The following is a 25,641-nucleotide window of genomic DNA, read 5'->3' as shown; positions in this document are numbered from 1 at the left end:
TACCTAATCGATATGCATTTCATCTCTATACTTCATTTTCTGCATCCTACACCATTCCATAATTATTTTTTTGTGAGACGGAGGGAATACTACCTACTGTGATGTTCCCCTGGGTGCGGTACTCACACACTAGTGCCGTGGCAGGCCCCCTGAACTGAACCCGCGTGTGGCGATCCCGCTCACGCTCCCCGCGTGCTCGCATTCATCTCACGCACCCTCGCTACAAATTGTTCGGTTTTTCACGTCGCAATCTCTCAGCAAGAGTCACAGCAGAGAGTGGGCTCGTGATGGCGTTTCTATATATAGTTTAAAATATATTCATCTATATATTTTAGAAATCAAGGGAGTATATGGTAGCGGAATGAACTACATTTTAAAATATATTTATATACATCTATATATAGTTTGTAGCGGAATCTCTAAAAAAAATACATTTAGAAATCAAGGGAGTATATGGTAGGTACATGAACTCACTTGTTGGGTCGACACACACCACGTATAATAGCTATCTACCAGACCAGGTACTACCAAGAGGCCCACAAAATTCCATATGTGCTCACATGCATGCACTGCACGCATGTTGGCTTTTGGCAGCAGCGCTGATCCTTTTTTTTTCTAGAACAAACGCATGAAACTTTATTCACTAGAAATAAATAGTTAAATCCGTTACGAGAAGTGGTACAAATTCAAACAGAGGTTTTTCAAACCAATCAAACGCCACAGTAAATCTAGCCATACTAGCAAGCCAATATGGGCAGCGCTGGTCCTTAGTAGTAGTACTCCCTCCGGTTTTCTTTTTTACTCTTGTGTATAAATATTATCCGAACCCAAAATTTGTAGATTTTGATCATATTTATATGGGAAAAAAATTCAACATCTACTATACTGAAATTAAAAAGTATTGAAAATATATTCATGAGACATATAATTATAATATTATGAGTATTTTTTTTTTACAAAATTAGTCAAACATATCAAAGTTTGACTTTACATAAATCTTACTCCCTCCGTTTGGAGTTACTTGTCACAAAAATGAATGTATCATGATACATCTAAATTAAAAAGGACAGCTAGGAGTAATTGAAGCCAGTTTCCACAAGAAAAGAAGAAGAAAAGAAAGCCAGTCAACAAAACAAAACTAGTGATTTCCCGCCATATAGTACAAAACAAATGACCATGGCTAAATCCAGATGTTGCGGACATATCATGTCATCCTGGAACATGAAATCAGATTTGACCAAGGAAGAGCCTGAGCACACGAAGATGCACTTCCAGAAGCAAACAAATCCGCATCAACGTCGATCAATAGAACGCGCGCGCATCAAACAAACCAAACACGTTAGAGTTACATTGACTAAACACGCCACGCCGCCCTTTGCGTCTCCACGCCTTCTACCTGCCCTGCGCCGGTCCTCGAGCTCAAAAAAGAAGAGCGATGGGTAGCCCGTCGCCGCCCGGCGCCTCGCACGGCCTGTTCGGGTCGAGCGGCGTCGGCGGGTTCGGCTACGGCCTCGCCGTCTCCGTCGGCATCCTGCTCGTCGTCTCCACCGTCGCCTTCGCTGTCTACCTCTGCTGCGCCCGCGCCTCGTCCATGCCGGTGGCTGACGCCCGCGGGGTTCCGGCGCCGGCGCCGCCCCGCCACGACGTCGAGCTCGGCGGCATCGACGCGGCGACGCTGGAGGCGTACCCGGCGGTGGTCTACAGGGAGGCGAGGAAGCCGGCGTCAGTGGAGCAGCAGGAGGCGTGCTGCGCCGTGTGCCTGGAGAGGTACGTGGACAGCGACATGGTCCGGGTGCTGCCGGACTGCGGTCACCTGTTCCACCGCGGGTGCGTCGACCCCTGGCTCCGGCAGCGGCCCACGTGCCCGGTGTGCCGGACCTCGCCTCTGCCCAGCCCCGTGCCCACGCCTCTCGCCGAGGTGACGCCGCTGGCGCTGGCGAGGTAAGGCCGGCGTGAGGCGATCGAGCGCATGGTGTCTGTCCGCGGACATGGCGTTCTTCAACTCTTCTTGACTTGCTCTCTGTTTTCTTCCCATCTCCATTAGTTTAATTTATACTATACGGCAAGATGCCACATGTAATTAATTATTAATTAATTAGAAGGTGATAAGTTTATATAGCTAGATGTTAGTGAACGCTGTTTTTGCTGATGTGAATTCGTGTATGGGGTTAGGTGGTGTTTGGTTCTCTAGTCCTAGTACTTTTTCTAGTCCCAACTAAAAACTCCCTAGTCCCTAAAAGTCCCTCCCTGTTTGTTTACAGAGACTAAAAAGTTTCTAGTCGTCCCTTCCTAGAGGCTATTAAATGACCATGTTGCCACTTGTATATAGAAAAATAACAATCAAACAACACCATGGGGTGGCGGGCCAATGGGTGCATGGAGGGGCATTGATGGAAAAGTCCCAAAAAGTCTCAAAAAGACTCTCCTTGAGAGTCTTCTTCATTTAGTCCTAAATGCCTAGTTTAGTCCCTAAAAAGTCCCTCCCGTTTGGTAAAAAAGTCTCTATGAGGGATTTTTTCTAGTCTCTACACAAAAAAGTTTCTGGAAACAAACACCCCTTAATTTAGTAAGTAAATTGGTGGTATTGATGAAGAAGAAGACAAATTTGATCAACCATATTTTTAAGATTCAGCAAAGGTACATGGAGGGCTTGATTAAAAAAATTGCCTCGAAAGACCACAAATATCATGTTTGTTTCTGGACCCATATCCCCATCAGGGTTCCCATTGCTGGAATTAACCACGATGGTTTAAAACCAGTCCCGTACGGGCTTGGTACCAAACTACCAGTCACCGAATAGCCACTGTGCCAAAGCCATCGGCATTTGTGGTCAACGGGGCTGTCTGGTTTTCAGCCACAAATTGTCACGCTTTGTCACACCTTATTTTAGGTAAATTTGATCAAGTTAGATGGGTGTTTGGTATTAGAATACCTGAGGCAAATATTTTTTTTATGAGCAGTGAACTTCACATGTAATAGACACAAAAAGTGTGGCAAGATTCCTTTAGACAAACCAAAGTGTGACTAATAATTTGAGCAATTCAAGTTAGGCAAGTGTGACAAATGTGACAAAGAGTAATGCGGCAACGTAAGGCAAACATAGTAAAAATCCAAACATCCCCGACATCACACAACACAAACATCAACATATCCATCCATGTTCCATATTCTCGTGAGGACGAACCAACGAACGGTGGTGGGTGGATGGCGTCACCAAAGAAGTTTCGATGCGAGGTCATAACATGCTAAATTTTGACCAAAAGGTCAAAATAGTGATTTTGGGCGTGAACTGCCACACAAACTCTGATATCTTAGGGAGCGGATCGGATCCAATTGGATATCATCAAGTGTCTACAGGCACGTCTGGACGTCGGGATGTGTACACGGACACTGAAATACTCAATGGGGTGGATGCCATCCAATTGGAGTCATCAAGTATAAGCGAACACCAGATTTTCATTGATTTTTGGATTAACCTTTACATGAAAAAAGAACCCTAAAAAGCTAAAATAATAATCCTAATCTACTCACCGATGAAGGTGGTCAAGGAATCCCACGATGAACGGTTTGTCCTCGTCGTCTATGGCGTCCAATGTGAACAAGGCAGAGTGGACGATGGATGCCTCAGTGACATTGTCGTCGTGCCGCTCTGGCGCCTCGTCGCCCTTTGCCTCTAGCCTCTCGAAGAGTTGGGCATGCTCCGCCTCGTTGACCAGAGGTGTCATCGCTCGCGCGCGGACCTCTGGCGCGCTTTAAGCATGACGCTTTGGCGTGAGCTACTTGTACAAGGCGGCCAACTTACTAGTGTTGTCTCAAGGTTCTCTCAAACTCAACCCATGACGCCACCCCCTCAAAAAAAAACCTCAGAAGTCATGAGTGCAAACCCTACAACTCTCGCAAGAAAAAGGAAGATGGAAAGGTCAAGGGTTTCGTTTTGCTTCTCGCTTCTTTTCGAAGAAAAAGTTTGGTTTGTTTAGCCCAGGCGCTCTCACGTTAGCAACAACACACGACCTGCCGCCGTTGCAGATGGTGGCAAGTCAACCATTTCGTTCCGGCGAGTCTCAGCCGAAGAAATCATGTGCAACCCAACTAGTCACCCCATGCAACTGCGGCAGGGCCTGCCGCCATGGCGGCATCCGCCACGTGTCTCCATCCGCGAGTGTTGTTTTGGCAACGATTTTCACGGGCGATCCTTTATGCTGATATAAGTTTGCGCATACGTCGCATGCGGTCCTTGATGCCGATAAATCCCGCAGGTGGCCTGACATGCAAGAATTCTAGCTCAACAACACATGACTCCATGAGTGCAAAAAAGGACTAGGTATCTCATTTTTTCCCCTTCTACCCGCAAAAAAAAGCTCTCATTTTTTTCTTGGAATGGAAATTTTGCTTCGTTTTTTTAGATGGAACACTCGCATTCCATTAAGACACGGCTAAATCGCCGGTTACAGCACGGGGTACATCATCAGGATAGTTAGAGAACCACTGGTTAGACTCTCCAGTAACTAAACCCGCACCAATAGCAGCCAGCACATGCGCTGGCTTGTTACAAACACGTGGCGTGTGTACAACCATAGCCTGGATAAATTGTGTGGCAAGATTCACCTTAAGCTCTTTGAACATTTGGCCAAGGGAAGACAAGTCGTACATATCCGATGACACAGCTTGTTGTAGCACTAGACAATCAATCTCAAACTATACTCTGCCCACCCCTATTTGAACAGCCCACTTAACAGCAGTGCAAAGAGCCACTGTCTCAGCGTGTAAAGCATTGGAAATTGATTGGGATGAGCCCGCTGCAGCAAAAAGGACTTCATGGGAGGCACCTCTGCATATTAATCCCCATCCACTGTATTCATTGTGTTCTGAAAAGGCTCCATCAATATTAATTTTAACAAAATCTGATGGTGGTGGCTTCCAAGAACTATGGATGCTCGCTTGAGAAACTGGCTTCTTATTCAGGAACTCATTCCACTCATTCACATGAAAACGAATAGCATATTGAAATTCTTCTACCGTGGCTCTGCGTTCTTCATGATTTCCACGGTTTCTCTCGTGCCACCAAGACCAAAGAAGAGCAATGGTAAGCATCCTTCGTTCCTCTCAAAGTTGCAAAATAGCATATACTACTCCCTTTGCGGAAATTTGCTGTGAAAATTTCACTCTCACCTCTTCCTGCATCAACGCTCGCCATCTGTGTTTCACCCATTTGCATTTAAGAAAAAGATGCCCTCCATCTTCGAACAACCGGTCGCAAACAGCACACCGTGTATCAAGCTCTAAACCCCTTCTACTAATATTCATATACATTGGGTGACTATTGTGCGCAAATCTCCACAAGAAATGATGCACCTTAGGTGGACACTTTTGTTTCCAAATAGCTTTGAACATTTCAGAATCTCGTTCTTCATATGACAAGCTGGCACCTTGCAGTTTGTTAGCCTCCCTTTTTAACATGGCCACATGTGCTTTATATGCCGATTTGACCGAGAAAACGCCCTTACTATCAAGATGCCGGCCTAAGAAATCATGCGCTTGATCATGGACTGGGATGCTCATAATGTATGGCACATCATCTTGATGGAAACATCCTTCGACGAGAGCTCGGTCCCAGTAGCCCGTATCCGGATCAATTAACTCGCAAACTCTAGTGAGGAGGCTATGTCCACGTGGCGCAGAAGGTCGCCGAGTCAATCCCCTAGGAATCCATGGATCCTCCCAAATCCGAACATCCGTGCCATCCCCGATTCTCCAGATTAGCCCTTCTTTGAGAAGCTCAATGTCTTTCAAAATACTACGCCAAACATAGCTCATACCATTAATCGGTTCTGCAGCAAGGGCATTACCATGAGGGAAATACTTTGCTCTCAAAACTTGTGCACAAAGGGATTCAGGTGCTTGTATCAACCGCCACCCTTGTTTGGCTAGCATCGCCAAGTTAAAAGAGTGAAGATCACGGAAACCAAGACCTCCTTCATCTTTTGACAGCTTCATTTTATTCCAACCTACCCAATGCATCTTATTTTCTTCATTCTGCCTGTTCCACCAATAGTGACATGTCAGCTGGCTTATCTCATCACACAAGGACTTTGTTAGATCAAAGCACGCTATCGCATACATAGGTATTGCTTGAGCCACATCCTTCACATATATCTCCTTACCCGCCATAGAGAGACATCTGTCCCAGCCCACTTGTAACCGACTGATAATATTATCTTTAATGTAGGCAAAACATTTCTTCTTTGACTTTTCAAATATCTGGGCAGTCCAAGGTATTTTCCCTCGCTGGCTTCACTTCCAATTTGCAACTCTTGTATAATTAAATTTTTGAAACTTTGACTTGCATTCGCACTAAACATTACTGAAGACTTTTCTCGGTTAATCACTTGACCCGAACACTCCTCATACATTTGCAGAATATCATTAATTGTCTGGACCCCATGTACGGTCGCCTGCATGACAAGGAGTGAATCATCTGCAAATAAAAGGTGATTAACTCTTGAGGCCGCCGGAGCAAGCTTTATACCTTTGATTTGGCCATCGTGATTTGCTTTATTTAGCATTGCTGAAAGTCCCTCCGCGCACATGAGAAAGAGATAGGGGGAGATAGAATCCCCCTGCCGCAATCCTCTACCCGGTATAACCACATCTGAGATATCTCCATTCACTCTAAACCTGTATGAAACAGTCTTGATACACTTCATAATTAACTGTACAAACTCATCAATGAAGCCCAACTTCTTCATAATTCCTTCAAGAAACGGCCACTCTACCCGGTCATAAGCTTTACTCATGTCGAGCTTGAGTGCCATGTATACATCTTTACCTATCCTCTTTCTTCTCATGAAGTGGGTCATTTCATAGGCTAAAATAGTGTTATCAGAAATTAAACGGCCTGGCGCAAAGGCGCTCTGGTTGGCTGAAATAATCTCATCCAAGATTTGTTTGAGACGGTTTGCCAACACTTTAGACACAAGCTTATACACCACATTGCAAAGGCTAATAGGGCGTAGATCTTTGATACGACCAGGGTTCCGAACCTTTGGGATAAGCACAACAATTGTTTCATTCCATCCCTCTGGTATACTGCCGCCTCGCAACACATGTAATACCTCCTGTGTCACAGCTTCGCCCACCGTACTCCAAAATCTCTTATAGAAAATAGCCGGCATACCATCCGCACCAGGTGCCTTAAGATCACCCATATCATCAAGGGCTCGCTTCACTTCCTCAACAGTGTACTCCTTTCTTAATAGATCATTCATGTGGGGTGTCACCTTCGGTTGTACTGCTTGTAAAGCCTGGTTAAAATTTGGGCCTGCCACAGGGGTAAACAAGTTAAAGGAGTGGTTAGAAATAAATTCCTTCAGACCAGCCTCCCCTTTCACCTCCACACCATGTTCCCCAATGAGCTTTTCTGTTCTGTTTTTTTTTCTTTCTAGCCGACGCAAAGTTGTGGAAAAATTCAGTATTGCGGTCTCCCTTTACCAGCCATGTTGCATGAGCTCGTTGCCGCCAAAAAATATCTAGTTGTTCTTCCAGCCGATCAAGTTTATACCCGATCACCTGCTCACGCCTCAGACCTGCTTCTGTCAAGTTCCCACACGGGCATTTTTCCAAGTCAGCACGCAGTTTATTGATACGTTGTTGCATGCAGATCCCCAAGGACCTCTCTGCTCCAGGCATCAAGCTCTTGCGACACAGCCTTAATAAGTTGTGCAACTGTGCTCTCTCCTCGGTCACCAGCCTTTTGCCAAGCATCCGTCACAATTCTTTCACAATCATCCTCTAATAGCCAACGTGCCTCAAAACGTGAGAGCGCCCGGTCGCGTGCCAGATGCGTGCTCCGCCCTTCATCTAGCCCTCGTGATGATCGATACAGTTGCTTGATATTGCACTACATAGCTGATTCGTGATTCTCATAGCGTGCCACCATGCACTGGCTAGCACCGCGCAAGAGGGAATGTGGGGAGTAGATCGCCGCTCGTGATTGCGTAACAGGGTTTGGATTTCATAGCCTCCGCCGTGGGGCGGGGCGACCAAAGGATTCAGCCGTGCTCTTCACAGCGTGCAAGCAATCAGCCGTGGAAGGAATGCTCTGGCTTTCTGATGGTGATGATAAGAGTTTGGAATTTCTCTTATGAATTTCGCTGCAAATCTGAGTGGTCTGGGCAATAATCAAATTCAGTACTAGCTTGTGTTCTGGTTTGGATTCAAACCTAAGCTGCTTGATCTTTTGCTCCGTATCAGATGGAATAACATGACCATGATGTTTCTTTTTAATCGGTAAAGCTAGGTGTTCGTCACCTGTGGTCTTAAGATCGATAGAAATGTATGTCGCTACTTTCTGTTGATTCTTTGTCGTTGGTTTGTTCGTTCATCATTTAGGACTTGATGTATGGACGCTTATCTACTTGCTGCTTAGTTCGTTAATACATGCTGTAAGTCCTTGAAGCTTACCATCTCTTTGGCGATTCTTATGCCTGCAGATGCAGAAGTTCAAGACTTTGGCCAAGGCCCTGACCGGCAAGACCGTCACCGCCGGGAGGAACTCTTCCGGGCGGATCACTTCTTTTCACCGAGGGGGTGGATCCAAGCGATCGCTTAGGGACATTGACCTTAAAAGGAACACTTGTTCTGTTGGCATTGTGGAAAGGATTGAATATGACCCTAACCGTTCTTCTCGGATCGCTCTTCTCCGATGGATCGAAGGGGTGCCTCAGAAGGACGCAGCATACAAGGCCGAGCGCGCGCCTGTCAATTACATCATAGCCAGCCATCAAATGGAACCGGGCAGCATGGTGGTGAACAGCGACTCCTCCAAACCTTCCACGACTGGCTCCTTGATGGGCCCTGCCCACAACGCTGATTCCTTCCTTCGGTTCCAAGAGCTGTTCCGCAAAGCCAGCCAAGAAGGCGAAGAGGGCACTGATGATCAAGCAAAGGATGCGGCGGTTCCTACAGCGGCACCGCTCATGCCTGCCGATCTACTGGACCTCAACTCCAAGGTGGGAAACTGCATGCCGTTGTCCGACATCCGCATGGGAACATGGGTGCACAGCATTGAGCTGCGTCATGGCCAGGGGGCGAAGCTCGTCCGGGCCGCCGGAGCCTACGCCAAGGTGGTCAAGGAGTCGGCCACGCAGTGCCTTGTGCGGCTGCCGTCGGGCGTCGAGAAGCTGATCGACTCCCGGTGCCGGGCCACCATCGGCATCGTCTCCAACCCCACCCATGGCGCCCGGAAGCTGAGGAAGGCAGGGCATAGCCGGTGGCTGGGCAGGCGCCCGGTCGTCCGTGGTGTCGCCATGAACCCGGTGGACCATCCCCATGGAGGAGGCGAGGGGCGCACCAAGGGCGGCAGGCCGTCGGTGTCGCCCTGGGGGAAGCCCACCAAGGCTGGGTATCGGACCGTGCCAAAGAAGCCAAAGGCTCAGCTGTCCCGGGATTGATTGATGATCTTCATGGACGCGGCTTGTTGCTCCAAGGGAAAGGTACCGGATCTTGATGTGGCTATGGATCGATCACAATGGACTGTGACTCAATTTATTTTTTGTTTGCGAACAGTTCCCGCTGCAGCACTTTGACTTTATTATGATGTATTATTAATAATAACAGGTGATGTTTGGACCTGCCTTCGCCCAGTTTACTGCATTCCTTCCTGGCATTTCCCCATTGATTTGTTTTTTTAGGTGTGTTTCTTGTGATTGATAATTTGCTCTGTCTGGTTAAGCAAACTGGGAGGGAACAAAATGATGATGTGCATATATTTAGTTCCAGTTTCTATGGCTGCTATTCCATCATCAAAAAGCATGCATGTGACGAGCTGCATATATATAGTTTATTCAGTTTATCTGAATTAGCTGATTCAGATCAGTGTAATTTCTGTTTGTGTAAATCCATCATTATGTTGAAAGTTAGCATGATTGATTGATTTGCCATTCATACTGTAGCTGCTGGTCCGTCTTCAGAAACATGCATGTGTTGAGCTGATTCGATCTTGTGTGCCTTTGTTAGTGTGAATCCATCATGTTGAAAGTTGGCATGATTAGTTTGCCACTTATATGTCCTAGTAGATACATTGACTCTGGAATGAATCCTGGTGGTATTTAGTTAGTATATACACCTTTGCAGCAGTGCGTGTCCAGTCCAGCTTTTTTTTTTTTATCAAAACCAACTTTATTCCTCAAATAATAGCCATGTCGTTTACAATTTTTGGAAGAATAAAGTCGGGCGTATCAGAATCCCAGAACTTAGAAGAGTTCAAACTAAAAGAATGTCTAGCTAAACAATCAGCTACGTGGTTGGCCTCTTTGCTACAATGAACATAACTGACGCTAGTAAAATCCATCGCCAACTGAGTGCACCCAGATATGATTGATACATCAGGACCAAGATATGTTTCAGGATTGTTTAGTGCTTCCACCGCAGCCATGCTATCAGACTCGATGACAACTTTTGTGCATCCAATGTTTGCTGCCAGAACAAGTCCATGCTGGATGGCCTTCAACTCAGTTGAAAGAACACTTGACACATGAGGAAGTACCCAGGTTGCTGCAGCTAAGAAATCTCCATGAAAATCGCGCGCCACTGCACCGTCCGCTCCTGTTAGATTTTCAGAGTGAAAGGAGGCGTCAACATTCACTTTTATCGTCCCTTCGGATGGCTTCTTCCATGTATGATCTACCCTCCGGGTAGGCTGATTTGGTGTATAAGCTCGAATGAAGTTTGTAGCCAGCACTACCTTTGCAGCAGTGCGTGTCCAGTCCAGCTTTCCAGTGCTAACTGACGAGATGATGTGTTAGGAGGGTTCCGGTCTGGTCTTTCTTTCTGTTCTTTTTTACTTTGTTTCTTTTACACATTTTCCCTTCTATATTTATTTCCCCATTTTCCTTTTTTCCTTTTCTTTATTTATTAATTCATAAGTTATTTTCCAAAAAATGGCATTTAAAATTCGTAAACCTTCTTTAATTTCAATTTTTTTTTCTGATTTTCAATATTCACGAGTTATTTTAAAATTTCGAAAACATCTTAAAGATAAATGAACTGTTTGTTTAAATTCATAATTTTCTAAAAAAATTGTAAACAGTTTTTAAATTCCAGAACATCTTCCGAAATCTATGAACATTTCTCCAAATTCTTAAAGATTTTTTTTCTTTAAATTCACAATTTTTTTCAAAAACTATAGATCATTTTTAAAATTTCAAAATATTTTCAAGGTTTTGGAACTTTTTTGAAAATTCATCCACCAATTTTAAACCACAGATATTTTCGTGAAGTATGTATGCATTTTTAAATCTAAACACATTATTTAAAATTAGTGAACCTTTTCGTGTAGGTGCACATATATTTTTAATAGTCTCAATTTTTTTACAAATTCACAAATTTTAAAATTACATGAACATATTTTAATTCTGTTAATAAATAAAAAAGGAAAACATCAAAAGAAAATGAAAAATTAAATGGAAGAAGAAAAGAAGGAAAAAGAAAAGGTTAGATAAATAGGTGCCACAGTGCGAGAGGAAACATAACGTCAAGTGAGTGATATGTAGGCTTTGTGCTCTGGGCCCATGCATCGCCATCGGTCAACTCTGAGCCATTAAATTTAAGTTTTAGTTTGGATAATATGTCTTGTGTTTTTTTATTGAAATTGGTTTCGACTCTCTGAGCTGGATAAGTGGGCACCATGGGATTAGCCCACGTAGTCCACATCTTTGGGTGTTCATCTATGGGTGTTCATGAAAGCAAATTAAGTGGGCTTTTAAGTGGGCACCATGGACGGCCCGTGTCCACCCGTAGGCTGACCTACCGATCACCCCTCCCGAGGGTCACCTCCCTTTGCACTACCGGATCCGCCTTCCCACTAGCCATACGACTTTTTTTTCTCTCATGGTGAACCCATACAACTTGGCTTTATTATTTTATATATTCAAAAAGGAGGTTGAACACCTGTCCTCTTCAAATAAAAAAAACCAGGCCTCTGCATCATAGGATGTACACAATCATCTTTACGTTCACTCGATAGAAAAAAAAATCCTGTCTTCAAACGTTAAACTTGTTGTATGGTAATTTGTTGCATGTCCAGTGTGGAGGCGGACTCGACGAGGCGGAGGGAGGTGGCCGGTCGGGGTGGGGTGGAGGTTCTGTGGGGAAGCAGACAATGTATCATCATGGAGAGAGGGTATTGTGGGAGGAGGAAAGAGAGGGAGAGGGGTGCAAGAGGGTCCGATGGACGCGGCCTGTCTGCTTCCAAAATTAAGGCGAAAAATTCCATCGAAACCTATCAACATGGATCTATTTCCTAACATCTTGACGAGGAAGAACACAACGATGAATATGGTTCGCAATTTAGATGCATGGTTCGAGACATTTCATTTCCAAAAATTGAATCCAAAAAGTTAAAAGCATACGTGCGGCCCTCACATCTCTTCCCGCAGAGGAAAAAGAATCTCACCGAAAACCTATGATGGAGACAAGTGGCGCACATGGCTCATTCCATTTATTATCACGAGAAGTGTTTGGGGGTAAGCATCCCTTTTTTTTTTGAGTGAGAGAAGGCACCCTCAAAGTGCTTTGAAGAAATTTTCCTTTAATTTTAGCAGTGGGCCAAAACAAGAGGAGGAAGAAGTCGGCGGGGTGCCACCGAAGCCCACCACAGCAGTCGAGGCCCAGCCCAGCAAACCAACCAAGACCGACCGATTTTCCCCTTCCCTGCTCCTCCATTCCTTTCCTTCTCCTCCTGCCCTGCCCTGCCGCCGTCGCCGTCGCCGTCAGCCGTCGCCCCCCGCCGCCGCCTTCACGCTCCGATTCGTCTGCCCACCAGTCAGGTACGCCCTCTCCTCTCCACCCCGATTCACCCCTTCTTCCATCAGTACGACGATTAGCCCAACGCAGAACCAGGGCGCTTGCCCCTGGAGTGGATTCTTCAGCACGCCCAGTCCCGATCCCGACCCCGTGTACGGCAGGTGTTGGGTCACCCATAGAAAGCCCTCTGCCCGTCTGCCGTCGCCGAGCTCCACGGTCGGCCGCTGGGAGATGTTCCAAGGGGGAGGGAAAATTTCAGCCGATACATGATTTATTCCTGGTCTTATGATCCAACCGCAACCATAGCAGTAGATGGTTAATTCGTGTAGCTTGCACTCCGCAGCAGGGAAGGGGGAAGTGAATTGTTGAACTGAGCCCACCGCCTGAAATCGCGTATCTATCAGGTTTCGATTTCGTAGCGTTGACGGTGGGGTAGGGGGACTGCTCAAGGCCAATGCTCGGCAGATGTGAATAATGAATCCATGAGATTTTAGCCCAAGAATCTGGTCCTGTTCTGCACAGAGTGCAGACTAGCAGCCATGGAAGATTTCCCTGTAGTACTATTATGACTATATATACACACGAAATCTTCTAACCTCTGGATAGTAGAGTACTACTTAATTTCAGTATGTTCACTTTCAAAATTCAGTATGTTCACTTTCAAAATTCGAGTAAACACTGCCACGATAAATAGGCCGTGTTGTGATGCACAGACAGTATTTGGTTCAGATCGGGAGGCTACTCGCCAGTAACCCCTATTTTCCTTCCATAGCAGCAGGGAAGGGGGAAGTAAATTGAGCTGAGCCCACCACCTGAAATCACGCATCTACCAGGTTTCAGTTTCGCAGGGTAGGGTGGGGTGGGGAGACTGAGTATATCCATGAGATTTCAGCCCAAGGATCTGATCCTGTTCTGCACAGAGTACAGACGCTAAACAGCCATGGAAGAAATCCATGTAGTACTATTATGACTACACATATACACCAAATCTTGTACACCTTAATTTCAGTACGTCGGCTGTATCAGAATTCCAGTAAGCACTGCCAAGATAAATAAATTGCGCTGTGTGTCTTTGAAACACTTGTGCAGAGCGATTTATATAGGCCCAAATTTTTTTTTTTGGAGTTAAGCAGGGCCTTGCGTTTGTTTCCTAAAAGAATTACACAAGATATCTCACACATGTCTGTAGATAATAGTTTTCCAACAGCGTCTTCATGTTTCCAATGGTTTTAGTTTGAATGGACCTCCCTCTGTCTCTGTTTCTGGGATCAGTGCACCATTGTCTCCGACAAGTTCCAGCACCAGGTAGACAGGCCTTGTGAGACATAGACGATTGCTCAGGCCTGATGTTCTAGTGCTTCCTAGAGTGCTTTGTATGGCTGAACGAAGCGTCAGTAGGTCGTGCTGTGATGTACAGACAGTATTTGGTTCAGATAGGGAGGCTACTTGCCATTAACCCCTATGTTTCTTGTTGGTGTGACAGTAATTGTCAGTTGTCGCAAAGCTGCTGAATGCCAGGCTGTATAAGCACCAGAGGGGAGTCAGATTGTAGTATGACACAAATCTTTACATCTTCAAGCTGCCCCCGCAATGCCTAGTTTGAAAGTGTACAGACTGTATTTTGAAGTGGTGCCTACATGTAGTAACATACTTTCACATCCGTGCCCCGCGTTGAATTTGATACCGGCATGGAACCAGTCACTTGTCTCTCGAGTTGCCAGAGGACCATTTTTCATGTTCCGCACCTTGGATTGGTAACTACATGGTAACATTTTCCACATTTTTGTCCTTCAGCAGCAGCAGCAGCAACTTAGTCGTCGTTGTCGTCGATGGCAGGGTTTGGCAGCCTGGCGCCCAAGACGAAGAACGTGGTGGTGGCGGGCGGGCTGACGGGGTTCGTCTTCGGGGTGTACTACTACACCATGTGGGCGGTAGGCAGCACTGACGAGCTGCAGGTCACCATCGACAAGTTTGAGGACCTGAAGAAGAAGGAGGCAGCCGCCTCCGCCGCTGCCGCAAGCGCCTCAACCCCGGGATCCTCATAAACAAATGCGCCCTTAACTTTGAAACTAGCTGCTGCCTCTGAACCTGCCCAGGACCATGGGTTTGGTTTGTATTGATAATAATAATGGGTGCTTTTAGAGGAAATACCCAATGGTTCCTGGGTACATATGTACCCTATATGGGGATTTATTTTTAATAGTTAAACAAAAAGTCAATATAGTTAAGAAACTATTTTTAGAATAAAGTTGACTTACTTACGCACTAGTATACATAATTTTCACAAAAAAGAAAAAGATGTTGACTTCACAGCGAAAAAGACAAAATTTATTTGCTATTATAGGTCACTATTCACGCTATTTTGACCGGAAATTTGTCTTTTTTGAAAAGAAGTCAAAAGGATATTTTTTTGTGGATTTTATTTTTCACGAGTACAATAGAAGGTCAAGTTTATTTCAAAAATATTTTCAGGAATTTTTGACTTTTTGTTGAATTACTAATTTTTTTCCCATATAGGGTGCATATGTCCCCATAGACCAAAAGTTCCCCTCCGTGCTTTTAGTTAGATGCAGCATTTTCATTCATGGCATGGATGGAGTTTGGAGTTGATGATGCTTTTTGTTTGTGAATGGTAGCCGCGGTTTATGATATGATGATACAGGCTCCGCTTCAAAATATAAGGCGTAATGTTTCTGCCCCTCAGAAATAAATCAGGCTTTTCGATGTTTGACCTTTATTAGTTTTGCAATGGAGAGAGTAGTACCTTTTGTAGGCAGGGTCCTCTGGTTTGTGTCGCTGTGTTGAAATATGTTGCCCGCCCCTCTTTCTCTATCAGTTCGGTCTTTTGGATAGATGATGGTTGAATCGGTCGGAACATGAATGAACTCACTGTAACACACTGCATCCGTTCCTTTCTTGATCTCCCAAGAACAAGGGGCGTGCGTGTGTCGGTACACTGGACGCGGGCTGTTCATTTGTATTTGTTGGGAATCCTTGCCTTGTTCCCCAAGAAGGTCCGGTTATCAACGGAATTTGGTTAATTCAATCCAAAGCCGATTTTTTTTTGAAAGTAATCCAAAGCCGATTTGCCAAACGGCCACCCACCTGAATAGTTGTCCAAAAAAAAAGTTTAGGGCACACGAATAGTTGTCAAAAAAGAAAAGAGTTAAGGGCATAATAATTTACCTCCTTGCCCGTCGGATCACGCGCGTCCGTCCATCTAAAACCCAACGGCCAGGGAAAATCCGGGAAAAAGGAAGGAAGGAGTCTCGTGTGATTGAATGAAAGAAACTAAATCCAACGAGATTCTGCTTCCGTTTATTCGTTGGTCGGTTTTAACCGCCGCCAGACGATACAGACACGTACTACGTACGGCGAGAGAATAATAATAAACCAGCAGGGAGCGGAATCGCCCACCGCCGGCCGTACGGGCGCGCCCGATCTCGCCGCCGCCGTCGAGGGCCACGTGCTAGCTCCGGTGCTCGCTCGTTCGGCCGTGCTGTCCGGCTTGGATTTTCGGCGCCATGGCGCTCGGCAACATCGCCGTCGTGCTCGGCTCCGGTGAGTTCCCGTGCTCATCACCCCTCAGCTTTGGTCCACATCTATCTGCCATGCATCTACGGTTCTCTCGTCGCCGCCGGCGACTGCCGCGTCCTTCTGAATCTATCTGATGTGCTGCTGATGCTGGGGTTTAGCTTACATCTAGCTTCCTGCCTAGGGTTTAGCTTACCTACCCGCTGGGTGGGTACATACGGATCAACGGATCACTTTGGTTCCTACTCTAGTTTACTTTGATGGCTACAAATAATCCAATCCAATCCAACTGCTCGCTCACAACCCATCCCTGTATCTATAATTCTGTCTTCTTACTTGCTTCAAGCAAAGCTTTTGCAGCCTCCCCCCCCTTGATTGAGAATTGCAGCCTCTGTTCTTTAACAATCTGCAATTAGCCTTTATTTAGGGGAACGCCGCAAATTCTTCTGCAAAGCATACTAACGGATTGCAAAAACTTTCTTTCTTTCTTCTCGGTCTCTTGGCAGGATATCTCAGCACTATTCTTACAGGAGGCGACGCCAAGAAAGTCCCCATCATCGGGGACATGCTTGCCCATGTAATTACCTACTTTCATCACCTACCTTGCCTCGGTGCCTTTATTCTCGATCAGTCGGGTTGATTCGATTGTACACACGCCGCGTGACAGTTTTGTAACTTTGTTTGTCTCCTCCTCTAGTTTGTGAAGAACACCGGCAAGCATGACAGCAACGATCAGTTGGCGTCACAGGTTTGTTTGTTGTGGATGTTTGTTTTACGTGTCGGCCAGATTGGTTTGACAGACTTTAGATCTAAAATGGCGTTGCTTGACTCTGCTAAACATTTTCAGCTCAACAGTATCAAGGAGGAGGTACAGCGAGTCGTACGCCGCAGAGACGAGAATGTTACGGTTATCTCCGACACATCAGGTCAGTGCTCGCCTGTTTTCTTGTCTCGGTTCTCAACCAAATTGATTATGCAAATGTGTCTTATGTTGGATTTGATCTATCGTTTTTTCATCATGCCCTTTAGACGTCGTACATGGTTATATGATTTTGGCCCTCTAGCTAGTTTGTACAATTCTTATCTGAATATGTGAATTCCTATAGCTGGTAAGTATTTAATATGTGAATTATTATTATATCTTAGTTACCTTCTTCTTTTGTAGGGTCTGGTTCCTATACCATAACAGCAATTGTCGTTGCTGGGCTTATCGGCTACACATACATCAGGTGGAAGGTAAACTCTCATTGTTTTAGGCGATCCAAGACTACACAACACTGAGGCTGTAATACTATCCTAGATTATTTCCTTCTAGTTGCAGGTCATTCTGCTTTTGAAGTCATCCAGAATTGCTAATTATCACCATGCTAGTATATATCTAAAATTCGCGCGATAATTTACAGGGTTGGAAGATTTCTGACATGATGTGGGTGACGAAGCGCGGTCTAGCCGATGCCTGTGATGTCGTTGGAAAACAGTTAGATGGTGTTTCAAATACAGTACAGGCAAGGTCCTTTTTTTTTACTGATATTGCACATCGACTGTTGTGCCGAACCATGCTATACATCCATCTTGACCTTTTTATCTTACATGAAGAAGAACATATACGTCCATTTCAGGTTACTAAGAAACATCTTTCCGGGAGGATCGACCGGGTCGATGCTAATCTAGACGAAACACAAGAAATTATCGAAGGGACAAGGGATGAGGTTGGAACATTCCTGCTGCATAAATATTTCCTTTTCTGGTACTTTTGGATGGCGAAACGAAACAACGATACCTCTACAGAACCATACATGACATTTTCACCTCATACGGCTCCTCGGTCAATTCCTTTGAAGGAACCCTAAGGCCAACTAAGTCACGTTTTCATGTTCTAATTGAACACTTTCCATTTAATCATAATTGAAAACTTTCCATTTATCATATGATTAAGAAGATTGTTCTTTTACCAAGAAAATGCAGATCAAATCATGTCTTATAATAAGAAGAAATCTTTCTTGGTATCAATCCCCTTGCCCCTCATTCTTTTAGAATCATAAGGATCGTTTTCGAGTTTCCATTTATTCATTAGGAATCTGGGCTCGTCTATCTTCGACTTAATTTTTTTTTGGCTATATTCTTTATTTATTTCATTTTGGTTTTGCACTAAATTTATTTACTGTCTTGTAGGTTGCAGTGATCCATGTGGATCTGAGCGCCTTTCAGAAGGAGCTCCAAGAAGTCAGCCGTACGGTTGAAATATGGGTACGTGCCTTGTACTGAAACATGTAAAACTTGCTTACTCTGGAGCTACATATCACTCACGGGTGCACTTATTTATCTTGCAGGGGTCAAGGCTGTCTGGTATCGAGGACACCCAGGTAAGTACATGTCCATTATTCGCCCTTCCCCTTCTGTTTTTCCTTTACATGTTCCTGATATTATCTAGTTTCAAACCTGTATCAGGATCGTACTGTGCGTGCAACTGAAGCCTTGGTTGGGTTCAGCCAACAATTAGAACATAGTGGCCAGAGTCCCAATATTCGTCAGGCAAGTCGTTGGCCTAGCTTATGCAATTCCTTAGTGGCATGTTGCTTACATGATTCGCTACTGGTTCTGCATCAACTGCCATACTTCTAGATTCTTAGTCTGAAGAGACGTTTTCAATTTTCAGGTTTCATCGTTCCTTCCAGCTCTAGGATCCTCATCAGAGCAAAAGATCAAAATTGTAAATAAGACTAACCTTTGTTTTCGTATTAAAAGTTTTTAAGGTGAAAAAAGGCTCTGCCTTTCCAGCTCTTGCCACCGGGAATCTAATTTATGCATTTCTTGCTGCATGTTACTTTCCTGCAGTTGCCGCAGTCTCCTCTTGTATCTCTTCAAACGGTCGCATCAGTAGCTGAGCCTAGCGAGGACGAAAGCCAGGTTTGGTTTCAGTTTCCGAACATTGCAAACAATGACCCCCTTATATCGATGCGCTCTGTTTACACAAATCAAGTTTGTTTTGCTGCCTTGGATGATGATTTTTGATTGGCTCTCTTTGCATTCCAGGAGAACCACAAGGTGTTGCCCTCGAGCGATGGAAGCATGAGGTGGAAGCTACCTGGACTTGGACTTAGCTTTCTAAGGAGTTCATCTGATGTATAGATGATATTACTGGCATGAGCTGTAGAACTCCACGGATTTTCTTTTGGAAATGCTCATCTGTATTTCCAGCGAGATAACATTTGTAGCGACAACTTGGATTTCACTTATAGTTATGTGTGGCCTTGTGTAAATAGGTATACTCGCAATAGTTGTCTTGATTATACATTTACACCATATGGTAGAAGATGTAATCTTTTTATGCCAAGGGAGAATGATAAACTCATGTCGTTCCATTTACAGATGTAATCAATAGTTAACTTCCAAGTTTGGATTTGGTGTCATTCTTGTTAGTGACTTCTTTTACTGAGAGGATTTGTACATTTTGTTAATAATCGTTCAGGAACTTTACACCATGAAAGCATCCTTTTCATTTCGATTGAGTTGCTGGTCAGAGATTCTGCAGTGTACTGATTGTTAAACACATAGTTTGGCGCATATTGCACCATTGTAACGTGATAGATTACTTGGAGATATTCTGGTAGTTTGTTTAGCCTAGATAGTTATCTTTAACCGTGGCTATCTCTATCTCTCTCTTTCTTCCTCTCCAAGATGTATTCTATCTACTATGTATGCGCTACAGGAATCTGCGCCCCTGCCTATAAACACGAACCACGTCCCCTCGCACCGAGGCAAGACGTTTACCGCAATCTTCACATGGTAATCAGAGCCTCCCTCTTCCACAACATCTAGCATCCATCCAACCCTAGCTCTAGCCATGTCGTCTTCCGCCGTTGCTCCTGTACCCACCATCCATGGCCAGGTAACAGAGAAGCTCACCAGGACGAACTACGTCCTATGGCGCGCCCAGATCACGCCCCAGCTCATCGGTGCTGGCCTCTTTGGCTACGTCGACAGATCCATCAAGGAACCAGAGAAGTTCCTCGTCACCAAGGACAAAGATGGCAAGGAGGAAGCTGTCCCGAACCCTCTACATCAAGTCTGGGTGAGGGAAGAACAGCAGGTACTTGGCCATCTGTTGATCAATCTTTCGTCTTGTCCAGGTGACCTCGATCCGCAAGGCGCATGAGCTCTGGACTGCTGTGGCGAGCATGTTCTCGTCCCAGTCCCGATCTCGCATCAACAACATCAGAATCGCCCTCTCCAACGCGCAGAAGGGCACGCAAGCGGTGGGCACCTACTTCGCTCACATCCGCTCCCTCGCCGACGAGTTGGCGGCCGCCGGCAAGCCACTGGATGACGATGAGGTCATCTCCTACATCCTGGTGGGGCTGGATATGGAGTACCAGCTGCTGGTGTCGGCACTCGTCGCCCGCAAGGAACCGGTCACGATCGATGATCTGTTCGCTCAAGTAAGCAACTTTGATCATCGCATTGCGCTGTTCCATGGTGCCGGCAACAACGCCGGGTTCAAGAGCTCCGCCAACGCCGCTGTTCGTGGTGGTCGTGGTGGCTCGCGCGGCTATCGTGGCCCTCCACGCAACAAGGGAAAGAGCAAAAGCAGCGGCGGCAGCGACAACTCCCAGCAACAACGCCTCTCGTGGGCGGCCCTTCTACACCAACAAGAAGGGCCGTCACAGCAACTCCAGGAGCCGCCCCGACGCTGTCAAGTGTCAAATCTGCGGCAAGATCGGTCACTCAGCAAAGGATTGCTGGTACCGGTTTGAGGAGGATGAAGGAGAATCCTCGCAAGATGAGAAGGTTGCTGGCGCTGCAGAAGCCTCATACGGGGTTGATACAAACTGGTATGTTGATAGTGGCGCTACAAATCACATCACCGGTGAACTTGAAAAGGTGAATATGCGGGAGAAGTACCGCGGCCAAGATCAGATACACACAGCAGGTGGATCAGGTATGAGGATTAAACATGTTGGTCATTCAGTTTTTCAAACCCCTCACCGAAAGATTCATCTAAGAAAATTCTTCATGTCCCTAGTGCATCTAAAAATCTTCTCTCCGTTCATCGTATTGCCATTGACAATCACGTCTTTCTCGAGTTTCACGCTTTTTTCTTTTTGATCAAGGATCAGGCAACGAGGAAGGTGCTCTACCGAGGTAGATGTCTTCGCGGGCTTTACCCATTGATTCCGGAGTTTAGAAGAGCAAATAAGCAAGCTTATGGTGTCACCGAAATCTCCTCGACACGGTGGCACGATAGACTAGGGCATGCATCTTTTTCTTTAGTTGAACGATTTCTTAGGAAGAATAAGCTCCCATATGTTGGAGAGCGTGATGTCGAAACAATTTGTGATTCTTGTCAAAAGGCTAAAAGCCATCAATTACCTTATCCAATTTCCACGAGTATTTCTACCAAACCATTGCAACTTATCTTTTCTGATGTTTGGGGTCCTGCTCCAAGTTCTGTTGGTAGGCATACTTACTATGTTAGCTTCATTGATGACTATAGCAAGTATTCTTGGATCTACTTACTTAACAAAAGATCCGAGGTTTTTCAAGTTTTTCACAACTTCCAAGCTCTCGTTGAACGAAAGTTTAATAGCAAGATTGTTGATGTTCAATCTGATTGGGGAGGGGAGTACGAAAAATTGAACTCGTTTTTCCAAACTCTTGTCATCTCTCACCAAGTATCTTGTCCTCATGCACATCAACAGAATGGATCTGCTGAAAGGAAACATAGGCACATTGTTGAGGTTGGCCTAGCTCTCTTGGCCGGCGCATCCATGCCTCCCAAATTTTGGGACGAGGCTTTTCTTACTGCTGTTCATATCATCAACATGCTTCCTAGTCGTGTCATCAATCATGAAACACCGGTAGAAAGACTTCTTCACACCAAACCCGATTATACATCACTTCGTGTTTTTGGCTGCGCGTGTTGGCCAAATCTTAGACCCTACAACAATCATAAACTTATGTTTCGCTCGAAACAGTGTGTTTTCTTGGTCTATAGTCCCCAACATAAAGGAGTTAAGTGCCTTGATGTTTCCACTGGACGAGTCTATATCTCTAGAGATATCGTTTTTTACGAGACAAAATTTCCCTTTGCTGATCTACATCCAAACGCCGGTGCCCTCCTTCGCCAAGAAATTCCCCTTTTGCCATCACATCTAGTAGGTGCCCTTGGGGAAAATAACTGTAATGATCACATGCCAACTAATCCTCATAACGGCTTGCTTGAGTTATGTGATGATGTAGGACAAAGCAGCGAAGCACATGATGGTCACGGTGATGAAAACGGTGTAGAAACGGCTCCAAACGAGCCATATTTCATGTGCAGGCCCTCGGGGAACATATCCTCCTCGGGATTGATGCCCTCTGCACCTGTGCCTGACAACGACCTGCCCGACAGCGCTCGTGTCGACCGCCGCGACTCAGCAGCGAGGCGCGCCTCCGACCAATCAGGGGGTGCTGATGGCCCGCGCCAATCTCTGCGCTCCATGCGGCAGCTGACAAGCCGCTTCCCCGATCCGCCCACCTGGTACGCACGGCGCCCGCGTCAGCCAACTAGCTCGGGGTCCCGTGCGGTGGACCACCTGACCGACACTAGATCCCGGATAGATTCCCATGATGACACTCCTGGTGGGAGCGGGTCTCCTGCTGCGGCCGGATCTTCTGTGGTGGTAGGCGCCTCTTCTCCACACGCTGAGGCCACAGAAAATCCTGCCTCCTCGTCAGATCACGGGGGTATCTGCCTCGGGATCACCGGGGGATGCTGCTGTGGATCCTTCTGCTGCAGACCCCGGATCTTCTGTGCAACAAACTGCTGCTGTTTCTGAAGGAAATATGCCCTAGAGGCAATAATAAAGTTATTATTTATTTCCTTATTTCATGATAAATATTTATTATTCATGCTAGAATTGTATTAACCAGAAACATAATACATGTGTGAATACATAGACAAACAGAGTGTCACTAGTATGCCTCTACTTGACTAGCTCGTTAATCAAAGATGGTTAAGTTTCCTAACCATGGACAAAGAGTTGTTATTTGATTAACGGGATCACATCATTAGATGAATGATCTGATTGACATGACCCATTCCATTAGCTTAGCACCCGATCGTTTAGTATGTTGCTACTGCTTTCTTCATGACTTATACATGTTCCTATGACTATGAGATTATGCAACTCCCGTTTGCCGGAGGAACACTTTGTGTGCTACCAAACGTCACAACATAACTGGGTGATTATAAAGGAGCTCTACAGGTGTCTCCAAAGGTACATTTTGGGTTGGCGTATTTCGAGATTAGGATTTGTCACTCCGATTGTCGGAGAGGTATCTCTGGGCCCTCTCGGTAATGCACATCACATAAGCCTTGCAAGCATTGTAACTAATGAGTTAGTTGCGCGATGATGTATTACAGAACGAGTAAAGAGACTTGCCGGTAACGAGATTGAACTAGGTATTGAGATACCGACGATCGAATCTTGGGCAAGTAACATACCGATGACAAAGGGAACAACGTATGTTGTTATGCGGTCTGACCGATAAAGATCTTCGTAGAATATGTAGGAGCCAATATGAGCATCCAGGTTCCGCTATTGGTTATTGACCGGAGATGTGTCTCGGTCATGTCTACATTGTTCTTGAACCGTAGGGTCCGCACGCTTAACGTTACGATGACAGTTTCATTATGAGTTTATGCATTTTGATGTATCGAAGTTTGTTCGGAGTCCCGGATGTGATCACGGACATGACGAGGAGTCTCGAAATGGTTGATACATAAAGATTGATATATTGGAAGCCTATATTTGGATATCGGAAGTGTTCCGGGTGAAATCGGGATTTTACCGGAGTACCGGGAGGTTACCGGAACCCCCCGGGAGGTATATGGGCCTTAGTGGGCTTTAGTGGAAGAGAGGAGAGGTGGCCAGGGCTGGGCCGCGCGCCCCTCCCCCCTAATCCGAATAGGACAAGGAGAGGGGGTGGCGCCCCCCTTCCTTCTCTCTCTCCTCTTTCCCCCTCCCGAATCCTATTCCAACTAGGAAGGGGGGGGGGGGGAATCCTACTCCTGGTGGGAGTAGGACTCCTCCTGGCGCGCCCTCCTCCTGGCTGGCCGCACCCTCCGTTGCTCCTTTATATACGGGGGCAGGGGGGCACCTCAAGACACACAAGTTGATCTTCGTGATCGTTCCTTAGCCGTGTGCGGTGCCCCCTCCACCATATTCCACCTCGGTCATATTGTAGCGGTGCTTAGGCGAAGCCCTGCGACAGTAGAACATCAAGATCGCCACCACGCCGTCGTGCTGACGGAACTCCTCCCTGACGCTTTGCTGGATCGGAGCCCGGGGATCGTCATCGAGCTGAACGTGTGCCAAGAACTCGGAGGTGCCGGAGTAATGGTGCTTGGATCGGTCGGATCGTGAAGACGTACGACTACATCAACCGCGTTGATATAACACTTCCGCTTTCGGTCTACGAGGGTACGTGGACAACACTCTCCCCTCTCGTTGCTATGCATCACCATGATCTTGTTAGGGAACGTAGCATAAATTCAAAATTTTCCTACGTGTCACCAAGATCTATCTATGGAGTCATCTAGCAACGAGGGAGGAGTGGATCTACATACCCTTGTAGATCGCACGCGGAAGCGTTCAAGAGAACGGGGTTGATGGAGTCGTACTCGTCGTGATCCAAATCACCGATGATCCTAGCGCCGAACGGACGGCACCTCGCGTTCAACACACGTACGGAGCAGCGACGTCTCCTCCTTCTTGATCCAGCAAGAGGGGAGGAGAGGTTGATGGAAGATGGCTCCAGCAGCAGCACGACGGTGTGGTGGTGATGGAGCTGCAGTACTCCGGCAGGGCTCCGCCGAGCTCTATGGAGGAGGAGGATGTGTTGGAGAGGGAGAGGGAGGCACCAAAGGCATGGGTTGAGAGGCCCTCCTTTCCCCACTATATATAGGGAGTCCAAGGGGGGGGGGGAGCCGGCCCTAGGAGATCCAATCTCCTAGGGGGCAGCGGCCAAGGGAGGAGTCCCTCCTCCCCAAGGCACCTAGGGGGTGCCTTCCCCCTTTAGGACTCTTCCCCTTTAGGGTTTCCCCACCTCAGGCGCATGGGCCCTTGGGGAAGTGGCGCCCCCAGCCCACTTTGGGCTGGATCCCTTCCCACTTCAGCCCATGGGGCCCTCCGGGATAGATGGCCCCACCCGGTGGACCCCCGGAACCCTTCCGGTGGTCCCGGTACAATACCGGTGACCCCGAAACTTGTCCCGATGGCCGAAATAGCACTTCCCATATATAATTCTTTATCTCCGGAC

The 25,641-nt window shown here is 46.3% G+C and overlaps 4 protein-coding genes and 1 long non-coding RNA gene across 5 annotated transcripts; all 5 read left to right on the top strand.

Annotated features, from left to right (window-relative positions):
* Positions 1-1,092: 1,092 nt before the first annotated feature.
* LOC119273140 (RING-H2 finger protein ATL70-like) lies at positions 1,093-2,142 on the top strand. Its single transcript, XM_037554639.1, has one exon. The coding sequence runs from the start codon at positions 1,436-1,438 to the stop codon at positions 1,943-1,945; it is 510 nt and encodes a 169-aa protein (XP_037410536.1). The 5' UTR covers positions 1,093-1,435; the 3' UTR covers positions 1,946-2,142.
* A 6,347-nt stretch (positions 2,143-8,489) lies between these two features.
* LOC119272084 (60S ribosomal protein L2, mitochondrial-like) lies at positions 8,490-9,563 on the top strand. The gene has a single exon (XM_037553918.1). It carries the CDS (start codon positions 8,490-8,492, stop codon positions 9,447-9,449), a length of 960 nt encoding a protein of 319 aa, XP_037409815.1. The 3' UTR covers positions 9,450-9,563.
* Positions 9,564-12,225: 2,662 nt separating this feature from the next.
* LOC119349633 lies at positions 12,226-15,062 on the top strand. The gene is made up of 3 exons (XM_037617712.1): positions 12,226-12,238; positions 12,600-12,824; positions 14,638-15,062. The coding sequence occupies exons 1-3, from the start codon at positions 12,226-12,228 to the stop codon at positions 14,844-14,846; spliced, it is 447 nt and encodes a 148-aa protein (XP_037473609.1). The 3' UTR covers positions 14,847-15,062.
* Positions 15,063-16,280: 1,218 nt separating this feature from the next.
* LOC119349630 lies at positions 16,281-18,965 on the top strand. The gene is made up of 11 exons (XM_037617698.1): positions 16,281-16,362; positions 16,842-16,912; positions 17,033-17,083; positions 17,183-17,261; positions 17,501-17,571; positions 17,739-17,840; positions 17,955-18,044; positions 18,508-18,582; positions 18,666-18,698; positions 18,784-18,871; positions 18,958-18,965. Exons 1-11 carry the CDS (start codon positions 16,326-16,328, stop codon positions 18,963-18,965), a joined length of 705 nt encoding a protein of 234 aa, XP_037473595.1. The 5' UTR covers positions 16,281-16,325.
* Positions 18,966-18,987: 22 nt separating this feature from the next.
* On the top strand, positions 18,988-19,669 carry LOC119271352. The gene is made up of 3 exons (XR_005134660.1): positions 18,988-19,045; positions 19,171-19,242; positions 19,369-19,669. It is a non-coding gene; the product is annotated as an uncharacterized LOC119271352 (long non-coding RNA).
* Positions 19,670-25,641: the final 5,972 nt, after the last annotated feature.

Source organism: Triticum dicoccoides, chromosome 1A (assembly GCF_002162155.2).
Source record: "Triticum dicoccoides isolate Atlit2015 ecotype Zavitan chromosome 1A, WEW_v2.0, whole genome shotgun sequence".
In the NCBI taxonomy this organism is placed as follows: Eukaryota; Viridiplantae; Streptophyta; class Magnoliopsida; order Poales; family Poaceae; genus Triticum; species Triticum dicoccoides.
This window is presented reverse-complemented; position numbering and strand designations above follow the sequence as displayed.

Bases quoted from the DNA above. Each gene is read 5' to 3' on its own strand.
- LOC119273140 (XM_037554639.1), top strand. From the start codon at position 1,436: ATGGGTAGCCCGTCGCCGCCCGGCGCCTCGCACGGCCTGTTCGGGTCG.
- LOC119349633 (XM_037617712.1), top strand. The intron at 12,825-14,637 runs GTACGCCCTCTC...CGTCGATGGCAG, and splicing joins TTCGTCTGCCCACCAGTCAG to GGTTTGGCAGCCTGGCGCCC.
- LOC119272084 (XM_037553918.1), top strand. From the start codon at position 8,490: ATGCAGAAGTTCAAGACTTTGGCCAAGGCCCTGACCGGCAAGACCGTC.
- LOC119349630 (XM_037617698.1), top strand. From the start codon at position 16,326: ATGGCGCTCGGCAACATCGCCGTCGTGCTCGGCTCCG. The intron at 16,363-16,841 runs GTGAGTTCCCGT...GTCTCTTGGCAG, and splicing joins CGCCGTCGTGCTCGGCTCCG to GATATCTCAGCACTATTCTT. The intron at 18,699-18,783 runs GTAAGTACATGT...AACCTGTATCAG, and splicing joins CTGGTATCGAGGACACCCAG to GATCGTACTGTGCGTGCAAC.